The 14,276-nt window shown below is 46.8% G+C and overlaps 1 protein-coding gene across 1 annotated transcript; it reads left to right on the plus strand.

The window, feature by feature from the left end:
* Positions 1 to 695: 695 nt before the first annotated feature.
* On the plus strand, positions 696 to 13,939 carry polr2b (polymerase (RNA) II (DNA directed) polypeptide B; the record flags this gene model as incomplete). Its single annotated transcript, XM_034130673.1, is given in 24 exon segments — positions 696 to 819; positions 1,531 to 1,603; positions 2,154 to 2,304; positions 4,101 to 4,213; positions 4,650 to 4,869; positions 5,018 to 5,176; positions 5,253 to 5,417; positions 5,506 to 5,702; positions 6,957 to 7,076; positions 7,149 to 7,335; positions 7,529 to 7,672; positions 8,766 to 8,820; positions 8,823 to 8,904; positions 9,064 to 9,076; positions 9,078 to 9,176; positions 9,432 to 9,548; positions 9,551 to 9,588; positions 10,481 to 10,683; positions 10,776 to 10,940; positions 11,085 to 11,181; positions 11,263 to 11,357; positions 11,436 to 11,686; positions 12,884 to 12,973; positions 13,832 to 13,939. Coding segments are annotated over 24 exon segments (2,961 nt in total), but the record flags the coding sequence as incomplete, so codon positions are not given.
* Between the last annotated feature and the right edge of the window lie 337 nt (positions 13,940 to 14,276).

The raw sequence follows: 14,276 nt of genomic DNA on the forward strand, positions 1-14,276 counted from the left end.
GTATCCAGTTCTTATTATACATCCATGCATTTAACCCTTCACATTCCAACAGAAACTGAACAGGCAGATTCGAAGGATTTATTTATTTGGAAATGTTATTTTAAATACAATTAAATTAAGTTATTTTGGTAAAACTAATGAAAAATATAACTAAAAAGATATTTAAAAAAATATATTTAAAACAAATGTTTTTTTTTTAATGTTTTCAAATATTATTTTTTAGAATATCTTAGGCACTCACAGAGCGCCTAGAGGGCCCTGACGGCTCGCCACTGGTAGAACATATCTTGTTACATTGTGACATCTATAAAGCGGAAAGAGAAAAACTAAAGGCTAAAGTTTTAGAGGCAGAGAGGGAATGGAGTGAGGTTGGTGTTTTGGGAACAAAAGGAGAGGGAGTGAGAGCTACCAGAAATGCACTGTTTACATTCTTGAGTAAAACTGGGGTAGGAAAAATAATTTAACATTAGGTCAGGAAAGATCATAGATTTTTGTTTTATTTATTTCATGTTTTTGTTGATTTATTTATTTATTTTGATTTATTTTTGATTAGATCATAGGTTAAAGAGTTGGAATGATATGATGATTCATACTCATGTACAGTAGGTGGCGGTATGCACCTTTTAAGTTGTTTGCAATCCGCCAAAAACGAGAGAAGAAGAAGAAGAAGGTAACCCCACAGAAGAAGAAGAAGACCGGAAGTCACGTGTGTATCTCCGGAGCGCGCTGTTTGTCACAAAGTCGTGTATTTTATCCGGAGATAAAAGCGATAAAAGATATTAAAGATATCAAACATAGAGATGTACGAGCCGGAAGAAGGTGAGCTGATGATTAACCTCTAACATGCTATTATATCTATCTATCTATCTATATGCTAACTGTAGCTGTTAACCTCATTCAGAACATTCAAAACACCGGGCTGCTAACATGCTAACGTTAGCTTCATTCTTACTTTATTCTTACTTTATATAATATTAATAATATCTGTAGTAATCTGATGACAGAACGAGTCAGAGCTCAATCTGTAACTGTTACTCTTTCAATATGTATACTATTATATTACTTTAATATACTAACTATTCAAAACAGCAGGCTGCTAACATGCTAACGTTAGCTTCATTTACATTTATCTGATCCACATGTTGTGTGTCTCTGACATGTTGTGTGTCTCTGACATTTGTGTGTCTCTGACATGTTGTCTCTGACATGTTGTGTGTCTCTGACATGTTGTCTCTGACATGTTGTTTCTAACATGTTGTGTGTCTCTGACATGTTGTGTGTCTCTGACATGTTGTGTGTCTCTGACATGTTGTCTCTGACATGTTGTTTCTAACATGTTGTTTCTAACATGTTGTGTGTCTCTGACATGTTGTGTGTCTCTGACATGTTGTGTGTCTCTGACATGTTGTTTCTAACATGTTGTTTCTAACATGTTGTGTGTCTCTGACATGTTGTTTCTAACATGTTGTGTGTCTCTGACATGTTGTTTCTAACATGTTGTGTGTCTCTAACATGTTGTGTGTCTGTCAGATCCGCAGTACGAAGAGGATGATGATGAAATCACTCCAGATTTGTGGCAGGAGGCGTGTTGGATCGTCATCAGGTGAGATGTGATAAACTCACCTGGTTCAGCTTCAACAGCTTCAACACTAGTGTTTGTATAATGACTCTTTAGAGGTTAATAAACTGGGGTTACGCACTGTGGGATTACCCAATAGGGTTAGCCTAAGAGGGCGGAGCCTATACCATAGGGTTAGCCTAAGAGGGCGGAGCCTATACCATAGGGTTAGCCTAAGACCCTCACTCTTTCAGGCAGACCCTCACTCTTTCAGGCAGACCCTCACTCTTTCAGGCAGACCCTCACTCTTTCAGGCAGACCCTCACCCTTTCTTTCAGGCAGACCCTCACCCTTTCTTTCAGGCAGACCCTCACCCTCTCTTTCAGGCAGACCCAATGAACATGCTTTAATGTTGAAAGAGTGAATCTGACTTAATATTTCATGTTCAAACTTTTGCTCGTTGACTTTGAGATAAATATCTTTGCTTCCTCTCAATGTTTAAGGCCGATCAATGATTCTGGATAACCCCTCGATCCAGGGATGAAGACCAACACGGGTTCCTCTTATTCTGACGAAGCTTCCCTTTGTCTTGCAGCTCTTATTTTGACGAGAAGGGTCTGGTGCGGCAGCAGCTGGATTCGTTCGATGAGTTCATCCAGATGTCTGTTCAGAGGATCGTGGAGGACGCCCCCCCCATCGACCTGCAGGCTGAAGCCCAGCACACCTCCGGAGAGGTGGATGAACCGGTAAGGTCTATCACCTGGATCAGGATCAGGGCGACACAGTTCATCTGGTAGCATCACAGTGTGTTAACATGTGGGAGTGATTACACAGAATAATAAGTAACACATATTAATATTATGAATATAATGAATAACTGTGCTGATCGGAGTGGCCCTGATCTGGCTCTCAGGTGCCCCTTTCCCCCCAAACCGGTTCCAGGGCCAGTTCAGAGCTAGTGCCCGACAACATGAGCATCTGCCCGCCGCAGTCCCCCACTGTTGTTGTTGTTGTTGTTGTGACCGCCGTTGCTCGGAAAATCAGAGCCATAAACTGTGACGTTATGACGCAGCGCCAGTCGGGCTCTGGGGCCTCATTTATAAAGGGATATACGCTCAAAAAATGGCGTACGCCAGTTTCTACGCAATGTTTGCGATTTATAAAATACTAACTTGACGGGAAAATGTGCTGTCCTCCACGCAAACTCTAACCCATGCGTACGCACTAAGCACACAAACGGGAGAGACGAGAAACTGCGACACCGATGGCAGAAGAAAGAATGGAGAGAAATATGTAGAAATAATACCATAAATAAAATGTTACCTCTCATTTATCAAATATGAAGAATTCATTTTCAAACATTGATTAAAGCCAATCTTTAAATGATTAAACAAACGCCTGTTTGAGACTCCTCAGTGCACACAAAAACATAACTTGGAGAAATAATAAATACGGATATGCTATTTAAAACCACCTCGAATATGTTGTGTTAATGTTATGAAATGTTTTCTCATAAATGATGCGGTAAGCAGGAGGACAGAATTACGTCTAAACTGACGCCGTTTTGCATTTCTATAGGTTGTAGATACGAGCATGGTTTTATATCCTATCACGTTTAATCGTGTTTTATGCCGTTTGCCAAGACTTGATAAGTCGCTCGTAAACACAGGAGGTATGGAAACTAAGAACACCATATGTGGTAAATTGTACAGCTAATATAACACAACACATTGTATTTCCTTTAACTGGTGGATTATGGAGATATAGTTGCTGATCGACAGCTGGAACACAAACCACCAAATACAACAAAAATAATTCAGATCCAGTCGTCATGACTACACTCCGGAGGGATTCCCCGATCATTTCTTACAGTGTCTCATCAAGGGGGGGGGGGTCTCCTGTCCCCGGGACAAACACACTGCCTGAGGAAGGTTATGTGTATTTTTGTTGTCATTAACTTTTTTCGGACCACTTATTTATTTATTTTGGTGACGATCCGACCTCCATGCTGCTACTCTGGTTCAAACTGCATCCACCAAACAATATGATTTATCTCCACCTCCCCAAAATAACCAAAATCTGACACGGTGTGAGATGTCTTTTTTAGCTGTTCTGTCGTAATTTCCTGCGATCTTCTTCATGCAGTCAGTCAGAATGAATGAATGAATGAATGAATGGGCGTTTCTTTGACTATTTATAGGCAAATATGGGCGTTACGAGTCGATTGTGTTTTATAAAGGGAAACAGGCGTAGGGAGTGCCGTACGCACTTCCCTCGCCGGTACGCAATGTTTTGTGAATCGGAAAATGGCGGAAAATGTATGTACCTATTTTTGTGCTTTGTACTACGTAAGCAACCTTCCTACGTCAATCCTACGCAAGGCGTTATAAATGAGGCCCCTGGGCAGTGGAAACACAACTGGGACTAAAAAGAAGAACCCATTCGGAACCAGAGCTAGACCTGGAGCTGGTTTGGTGGGAAAGGGGTCAGAGATCCTCCTTCAGTTCTGCTCAGACCAGCTCTCACTGACTCTCTGTTTCAGCCTCGCTACCTGCTGAAGTTCGAGCAGATCTACCTGTCCAAGCCCACTCACTGGGAGAGAGACGGAGCGCCGTCACCCATGATGCCCAACGAAGCCCGGCTCAGAAACCTCACGTACGTCTGAGGCAATGTGTGTGTTCCTCAGGTCTGAGTAAATGTGTGTGTTCCCCCTTCAGGTCTGAGTAAATGTGTGTGTTCCTCAGGTCTGAGTAAATGTGTGTGTTCCTCAGGTCTGAGTAAATGTGTGTGTTCCCCCTTCAGGTCTGAGTAAATGTGTGTGTTCCTCAGGTCTGAGTAAATGTGTGTGTTCCTCAGGTCTGAGTAAATGTGTGTGTTCCCCCTTCAGGTCTGAGTAAATGTGTGTGTTCCCCCTCAGGTCTGAGTAAATGTGTGTGTTCCCCCTTCAGGTCTGAGTAAATGTGTGTGTTCCTCAGGTCTGAGGCAATGTGTGTGTTCCTCAGGTCTGAGTAAATGTGTGTGTTCCTCAGGTCTGAGGCAATGTGTGTGTTCCCCCCTCAGGTCTGAGTAAAAGTGTGTGTTCTGCCCTCAGTTATTCGGCCCCGCTGTACGTGGACATCACAAAGACCATCATAAAGGAGGGCGAGGACCAGCTGCAGACTCAGCACCAGAAGACCTTCATTGGTAAAATCCCCATCATGCTTCGCTCCACCTACTGTCTGCTGAGCGGGCTGACGGACAGAGACCTGTGTGAACTCAACGAGTGTCCGCTCGACCCCGGGGGCTACTTCATCATCAACGGCTCCGAGAAGGTACACCATGTGCCTAATGCTAAGCTAACCAGGGCATGTGCCTAATGCTAAGCTAACCAGGGCATGTGCCTAATGCTAAGCTAACCAGGGCATCTGCCCTATGCTAAGCTAACCGGTGCACTTGTTAATGAGGATGGTGTGTTCCCAGGTGCTAATCGCTCAGGAGAAGATGGCCACCAACACGGTGTACGTGTTTGCTAAGAAGGACTCAAAGTACGCGTACACAGGCGAGTGCCGGTCCTGCCTGGAGAACTCGTCCCGGCCCACCAGCACCATCTGGGTCAGCATGATGGCCCGCGGAGGACAGGTGAGTTGCTCCTGTGATTAAATACCAACACGTAACGTTTCTGTGCCGCTACGTCTAACTCGGTGATTCCTCTCAGGGAGTGAAGAAGAGCGCCATTGGTCAGAGGATCGTCTCCACGCTGCCCTACATCAGACAGGAAGTGCCGATTATCATCGTGTTCCGGGCGCTGGGCTTCGTGTCCGACAGAGACATCCTGGAACACATCATCTACGACTTCGACGACCCGGAGATGATGGAGATGGTACGTTCCAGTGCCCCATCAGGTGTGGTGTTCCATCTGCAGGTAGTCATGTTAGCCCCGCCCACCTGTGATGTCACTGTGTCTGCAGGTGAAGCCGTCTCTGGACGAGGCCTTTGTGATCCAGGAGCAGAACGTGGCACTGAACTTCATCGGCTCCAGGGGAGCGAAGCCCGGCGTGACCAAGGAACGCAGAATAAAATACGCCAAAGAAGTCCTGCAGAAGGAGATGCTGCCACACGTCGGGGTCAGCGACTTCTGTGAGACCAAGAAGGCCTATTTCCTGGGGTGAGTCACACCTGAGACCACAGGTGTGAGTGAAACACCTGAGAGACCACAGGTGTGTGTGTGAGACGCCTGAGAGACCACAGGTGTGTGTGAGAGACACCTGAGAGACCACAGGTGTGTGTGAGACACCTGAGAGACCACAGGTGTGTGTGAGACACCTGAGAGACCACAGGTGTGTGTGTGTGAGACACCTGAGAGACCACAGGTGTGTGTGTGTGAGACACCTGAGAGACCACAGGTGTGTGTGAGACACCTGAGAGACTACAGGTGTGTGTGAGACACCTGAGAGACTACAGGTGTGTGTGAGACACCTGAGAGACCACAGGTGTGTGTGAGACACCTGAGAGAGACCGCACGTGTGTGTGAGAGACACCTGAGAGACCACAGGTGTGTGTGAGACACCTGAGAGACCACAGGTGTGTGTGAGACACCTGAGAGACCACAGGTGTGTGTGAGACACCTGAGAGACCACAGGTGTGTGTGAGACACCTGAGAGAGACCGCAGGTGTGAATGTGAGACACTTGAGAGAGACCGCAGGTGTAAGTGTGAGACACCTGAGAGACCACAGGTGTGTGTGACACCTGAGAGAGACCACAGGTGTGAGTGTGAGACACTTGAGAGACCGCAGGTGTGTGTGTGAGACACCTGAGAGACCGCAGGTGTGTGTGACACCTGAGAGACCGCAGGTGTGAGTGTGAGACACTTGAGATACCGCAGGTGTGTGTGAGACACCTGAGAGAGACCGCCGGTGTGAGATACCTGAGAGGCCACAGGTGTGTGTGACACCTGAGAGACCGCAGGTGTGTGTGTGTGACACTTGAGAAACCGCCAGTGTGAGAGACTGCAGGTGTGTGTGTGAGAGACTGCAGGTGTGTGTGTGAGAGACCGCAGGTGTGTGTGTGAGAGACCGCGTGTGTGTGTGAGAGACCGCAGGTGTGTGTGTGAGAGACTGCAGGTGTGTGTGTGAGACCGCAGGTGTGTGTGTGAGAGACCGCAGGTGTGTGTGTGAGAGACTGCAGGTGTGTGTGTGAGAGACCGCAGGTGTGTGTGTGAGAGACCGCAGGTGTGTGTGTGAGAGACCGCAGGTGTAAGACACTTGAGAGACCGCCAGTGTGAGACACTTGAGAGACCGCAGGTGTGAGTGTGAGACACTTGAGAGACCGCAGGTGTGAGTGTGAGACACTTGAGAGACCGCAGGTGTGTGTGAGACCGGTGTCACTGTGTTAGGGAGTGTAACTGTGTGTGTGTTGCAGGTACATGGTGCACCGGCTGCTGCTGGCGGCTCTGGGTCGGCGGGAGCTGGACGACAGGGATCACTACGGCAACAAGAGGCTGGACCTGGCTGGGCCGCTGCTGGCCTTCCTATTCAGAGGGTGGGTGCACACACACACACGTTCAAAGTGTGTATAATTATAATCTGCTAATGAACACTGTGTGGTTGTCAGCATGTTTAAGAACCTGCTGAAGGAGATCAGGATCTATGCACAGAAGTTCATCGACAGAGGGAAGGACTTCAACCTGGAGCTGGCCATCAAAACCCGTATCATCTCGGACGGCCTGAAGTACTCTCTGGCCACGGGGAACTGGGGAGACGTGAAGAAGGCTCACCAAGCCAGAGCTGGAGTGTCTCAGGTGAGAGGCTTGGGGTCATACTGTTCAAACTGTCACAGTTCATACTCCTCAACCCTCAAATCATTAGTATCAAAGCTCAGGAAGACCCCGCGCCAAACATCTTCAGCTCAGCAAGGATCGTCCTGACTTATTTTTCTGCTTCTTCCTCTTCTCCTTCTACCTCTTCTCCTTTTCCTTCCTCTTCCTCCCTCAGGTGTTGAACCGCCTGACCTTTGCCTCCACACTGTCTCACCTCCGCCGACTCAACTCTCCCATCGGCAGAGACGGAAAGCTGGCCAAACCTCGACAGCTGCACAACACACTGTGGGGGATGGTGTGTCCGGCTGAGACGCCTGAGGTACACAAAACATCACAGCATACACCCTGACAGACACCGCAAAACATCACAACACACACCCTGACACACACCGCAAAACATCTGAACACACACCCTGACAGACACCGCATAACATCTGAACACACACCGCATAACATCTGAACACACACCCTGACACACACCGCATAACATCTGAACACACACCCTGACACACACCGCATAACATCTGAACACACACCCTGACACACACCGCATAACATCTGAACACACACCCTGACACACACCGCATAACATCTGAACACACACCCTGACACACACCGCATAACATCTGAACACACACCGCAAAACATCTGAACACACACCCTGACAGACACCGCATAACATCTGAACACACACCGCATAACATCCGAACACACACCCTGACACACACCGCATAACATCTGAACACACACCCTGACACACACCGCATAACATCTGAACACACACCCTGACACACACCGCATAACATCTGAACACACCCTGACACACACCGCAAAACATCACATCATACACCCTGACACACACCGCAAAACATCACAACACACACCCTGACACACACCGCAAAACATCACAACACACACCCTGACAGACACAATCACGCAAAACATCACAACACACACCCTGACACACACCGCAAAACATCACAACACACACCCTGACACACACCGCAAAACATCACAACACACACCCTGACACACACCGCAAAACATCACAACACACACCCTGACACACACCGCAAAACATCACAACACACACCCTGACACACACTGCAAAACATCACATCATACACCCTGACACACACTGCAAAACATCACATCATACACCCTGACACACACTGCAAAACATCACATCATACACCCTGACACACACCGCAAAACATCTCAACATACACCCTGACACACACTGCAAAACATCACAACACACACCCTGACACACACTGCAAAACATCACATCATACACCCTGACACACACTGCAAAACATCACAACACACACACTGCAAAACATCACATCATACACCCTGACACACACCGCAAAACACCCTGAGAAATCTGAACGTGTGTGTGTGTGTTGCAGGGCCACGCGGTGGGGCTGGTGAAGAACTTGGCCCTCATGGCCTATATCTCCGTGGGATCCAGCCGTCACCCATCCTGGAGTTCTTAGAGGAGTGGAGCATGGAGAACCTGGAGGAGATCTCTCCAGCGGCCATCGCAGAGTCAGTTAACTGCAGTCTATCAGTCTGCACATAAGTGTAGAAATTAAAGTGAATGCTTCCTGGTGAACTGTCTAAATGTAATATAAACATATGGACTGTCTCAGGCTGACTGACATTATGGCAGTACCCTCATCTCGCTCATGTGTTTTAATCTCTCAGTGCCACTAAGATCTTTTGTGAACGGCTGTTGGGTGGGGATCCACAAAGACCCCGAACAGCTGATGAACACACTGAGGAAACTCCGCCGACAGATGGACATCATCGTGTCTGAGGTAACCAAACCTCCTGTCTACCGCTGCTCCCGTTCACCGCAGCCTGATGGTTTTCATTTTGCTGGGGGGGTCTGAAACCACCAGCTGTCCCAGAGACCATCTTTTTTTCGTTAATCTGAAACTCTCCAGAGTTGTTTTAAAGATGAACGTCTTCAGCAGGAGCCAATGAGCAGTCAGCACAAAAAAGCACTAGGCTGAAATATGAAATGTCCCCAGATGGAGTTCTCAGGGTTCTGCTGGTTCTGACTGTTCCAGGTATCCATGATCAGAGATATCAGAGAGCGAGAGATCAGGATCTACACGGACGCCGGACGCATCTGCAGACCGCTGCTGATCGTCGAGAAACAGAAACTCCTGCTGAAGAGGCGACAACATCGACCAGCTTGAAGGAGCGCGAGTACAACAACTACAGGTACTGCAGTAACACTGCTACAGGTACTACTTTTACACTACTACAGGTACTGCAGAGATTGTCGGACGGATGGTTTCCGTAGAGTTCATTAGTTGCTCCCATAGAGTTCATTGGTTGTTCCCGTAGAGTTCATTGGTTGTTCCCGTAGAGTTCATTGGTTGTTCCCGTAGAGTTCATTAGTTGTTCCCGTAGAGTTCATTAGTTGTTCCCGTAGAGTTCATTGGTTGTTCCCGTAGAGTTCATTGGTTGTTCCCGTAGGGTTCATTAGTTGTTCCCGTAGAGTTCATTAGTTGTTCCCGTAGGGTTCATTGGTTGTTCCCGTAGGGTTCATTGGTTGTTCCCGTAGGGTTCATTGGTTGTTCCCGTAGGGTTCATTAGTTGTTCCCGTAGAGTTCATTAGTTGTTCCCGTAGGGTTCATTAGTTGTTCCCGTAGGGTTCATTGGTTGTTCCCGTAGAGTTCATTAGTTGCTCCCGTAGAGTTCATTAGTTGTTCCCGTAGGGTTCATTGGTTGTTCCCGTAGAGTTCATTAGTTGCTCCCGTAGAGTTCATTAGTTGTTCCCGTAGAGTTCATTAGTTGTTCCCGTAGGGTTCATTGGTTGTTCCCGTAGGGTTCATTGGTTGTTCCCGTAGGGTTCATTGGTTGTTCCCGTAGGGTTCATTAGTTGTCCCTTAGAGTTTGTAGGTTGAGTTTGTCGATTGTCCCGCAGGAGTTCGTTGTTTGAGTTGTGATGGCTGTTCACGTATAATTGGCGGTTGTTCCTGCAGAGTTTGTAGTTTTTTCCCGTAGAGTTTGTCGGCTTCACTCCTAAAGGTCCTGTAGTAGAAAGGTATTTGGTGGGTAGCTGGCAGGATCTGAAAGGTTGTTGCTGATCTCTGGTCTCTGGTGTCAGTTGGCAGGATCTGGTGGCGAGCGGCGTGGTGGAATACATCGATACTCTGGAGGAGGAGACGGTGATGCTTGCTATGACCCCTGATGACCTCCAGGAGAAGGGCGTGGCTTACTGCTCCACCTACACTCACTGTGAGATCCACCCGTCCATGATCCTCGGAGTGTGTGCCTCCATCATCCCCTTCCCCGATCACAACCAGGTACCAGCTCTCTTCTCTTCAATGCATCCTTAGAGTGGAGGATCAATAACAAAATGAAAAGCGCGACGTAGTGACAGGTGATTTGTTGTTCAGTCTCCCGGAACACGTACCAGTCTGCTATGGGCAAACAGGCCATGGGAGTCTACATCACCAACTTCCATGTGCGAATGGACACGCTTGCCCACGTGTTATACTACCCTCAGAAACCGCTTGTCACCACCCGGTCCATGGAGTACCTGCGCTTCAGAGAGCTGCCTGCAGGTAACACGCCTGAACACACTGATGACTCTGTTCAGGAGAGGGAAGCTCAAAGAGGTTTCAAACCTCTGCCTGAGGTCTGACTCAGAGTTTTACTTTCAGAATAATGAAACAAGCTTGTGTGTGACACTTCCTTTATGTCCTAAGGTATTAACTCCATCGTGGCAATCGCCGCATACACGGGGTACAACCAGGAGGATTCTGTGATCATGAACAGGTCCGCTGTGGACCGGGGCTTCTTCAGGTCAGCGCTAACTCTTAACCCTTAATCCTGCATAATGTAATGTGATATAAAATGTCTCTCAAGCTGTTCTCTCTCCTGTAGGTCTGTTTTCTACCGGTCCTACAAAGAGCAGGAGTCTAAGAAAGGTTTTGATCAGGAGGAGATCTTTGAGAAGCCGACCCGTGAAACCTGTCAGGGTGAGGATGGAGCTCAGAGCCGATCTCTTTACCTGCAGTGTCAGAACGCCATGTGTAACTGATTCAAATCCTCCTCAGGTATGAGACACGCGATCTATGACAAGCTGGACGATGACGGGTTGATTGCACCCGGCGTCCGTGTCTCGGGAGAGGACGTGATCATCGGGAAGACGGTGACGCTGCCAGAGAACGACGACGAGCTGGACAGCGTCAACCGGCGCTACACCAAGAGAGACTGCAGCACCTTCCTGAGGACCAGCGAGACCGGCATCGTGGACCAAGTGATGGTGACCCTGAACCAGGAGGGTTACAAGTTCTGCAAGATCCGGGTATGATAGGATTCATACAGGTGTACAGAGAGAGTCCTAAAGATCCATACAGGTGTACAGAGAGAGTCCTAAAGATCCATACAGGTGTACAGAGAGAGTCCTAAAGAACCATACAGGTGTACAGAGAGAGTCCTAAAGAACCAAACAGGTGTACAGAGTCCTAAAGATTCATACAGGTGTACAGAGAGAGTCCTAAAGATTCATACAGGTGTACAGAGTCCTAAAGATCCATACAGGTGTACAGAGTCCTAAAGATCCATACAGGTGTACAGAGTCCTAAAGAACCATACAGGTGTACAGAGAGAGTCCTAAAGATCCATACAGGTGTACAGAGTCCTAAAGAACCATACAGGTGTACAGAGAGAGTCCTAAAGATTCATACAGGTGTACAGAGTCCTAAAGATTCATACAGGTGTACAGAGTCCTAAAGATCCATACAGGTGTACAGAGAGAGTCCTAAAGAACCATACAGGTGTACAGAGAGAGTCCTAAAGAACCATACAGGTGTACAGAGAGAGTCCTAAAGAACCAAACAGGTGTACAGAGTCCTAAAGATTCATACAGGTGTACAGAGTCCTAAAGAACCATACAGGTGTACAGAGAGAGTCCTAAAGATCCATACAGGTGTACAGAGTCCTAAAGATCCATACAGGTGTACAGAGTCCTAAAGATCCATACAGGTGTACAGAGAGAGTCCTAAAGATCCATACAGGTGTACAGAGAGAGTCCTAAAGATCCATACAGGTGTACAGAGTCCTAAAGATCCATACAGGTGTACAGAGTCCTAAAGATCCATACAGGTGTACAGAGTCCTAAGATCCATCAGGTGTACAGAGAGAGTCCTAAAGATCCATACAGGTGTACAGAGAGAGTCCTAAAGATCCATACAGGTGTACAGAGAGAGTCCTAAAGATCCATACAGGTGTACAGAGTCCTAAGATCCATACAGGTGTACAGAGAGAGTCCTAAAGATCCATACAGGTGTACAGAGTCCTAAAGATCCATACAGGTGTACAGAGTCCTAAAGATCCATACAGGTGTACAGAGAGAGTCCTAAAGATCCATACAGGTGTTAACACACACAGAAAATAGCCTACCATACAAATAAGAAAACTATTATACATGACTGAGGGATAAATATTACGGCTGCAGCTGTCGTCTCTTTGATGTTTTCTGATGAGTTTCCTGCTTCCTCAGGTGCGCTCCGTCCGGATCCCTCAGATCGGAGATAAGTTTGCCAGCCGACACGGGCAGAAGGGAACGTGTGGGATCCAGTACAGACAGGAGGTACACTGACATGTTTTAACTGGTGGTTAAGGAATACTGTGATGTTCCTGGTTAAGGATTACTGTGATGTTCCTGGTTAAGGATTACTGTGATGTTCCTGGTTAAGGATTACTGTGATGTTCCTGGTTAACCTGTTAAGCCCGAGAGACCACGGTACCGGGGCACTGCCGCAACATCTTGCAGGAAACAGTGTCTGAGGGCATGTTCATTAATAAACTATGAATGTTTTATATCCATGTAACGGGAAGAAACTCATCTAACTGATCATTTTTATTTATTTTTCAAAAGAAAACCCACAATGCTAACACTGAGCCTCTGAATTAGCAACGAGCAAAAAATGCTAACAGATTACGGCACCGAAAATCACTCTCAAAACCTTATTATTTATCTTTTCTCCACAGCCATGACATCGATTCACATTGTGAGGTGACACAGAATCGATGGGTACCCTCATTATCACTGAATTATATGAATTTGTGATGTTATAAACAAAAACAGACATCAAAACAGGTGACGCTAGGTAGCTAAAAATGCTAACATTCTCAGAGGTGGAGTGTTTTTGGCTAAACCTCTCTAATAAGGTCAAATGTCACTTGTTTTGCATCAATCTTGATACAGGGTACTTATTATATGTTGTACTTTGGATTCCTAAAGCTTTTAGTCTACCTTACCATCATCCAAGGGTAGTTTTCACTATAATTTACAGTTTTTTACTATGTAAAATCTGAATTTTCTTTAAATTGGGAATGTCATTTTCGAGCCTGAGACCTGAAAACAGGCTCAGGGCTCAACAGGTTAAGGATTACTGTGATGTTCCTGGTAATACTGTCTGATGGTATCTGCTGTGTTTCTCTGAAGGACATGCCGTTTACCTGTGAGGGAATCACTCCGGACATCATCATCAATCCTCACGCCATTCCATCCAGAATGACTGTGGGCCATCTGATCGAGTGCCTGCAGGGCAAGGTAACACACACACACACACACTCGCACACATATACACTCACACACACTCTCATATATACACACTCACACACATATACACTCACACACACTCACATACATACACACTCGCACACATATACACTCACACACACTCGCATACATACACTCACACACATACACACTCACACACATATACACTCACACACACTCATACATACACACTCGCACACATATACACTCACACACACTCGCATACATACACATACACACTCACACACATATACACTCACACACACTCATACATACACTCACACACACTCACACACATATACACTCACACACACTCTCATACATACAC

This window comes from Trematomus bernacchii, unplaced genomic scaffold (assembly GCF_902827165.1).
Source record: "Trematomus bernacchii unplaced genomic scaffold, fTreBer1.1, whole genome shotgun sequence".
Classification (NCBI taxonomy): Eukaryota; Metazoa; Chordata; class Actinopteri; order Perciformes; family Nototheniidae; genus Trematomus; species Trematomus bernacchii.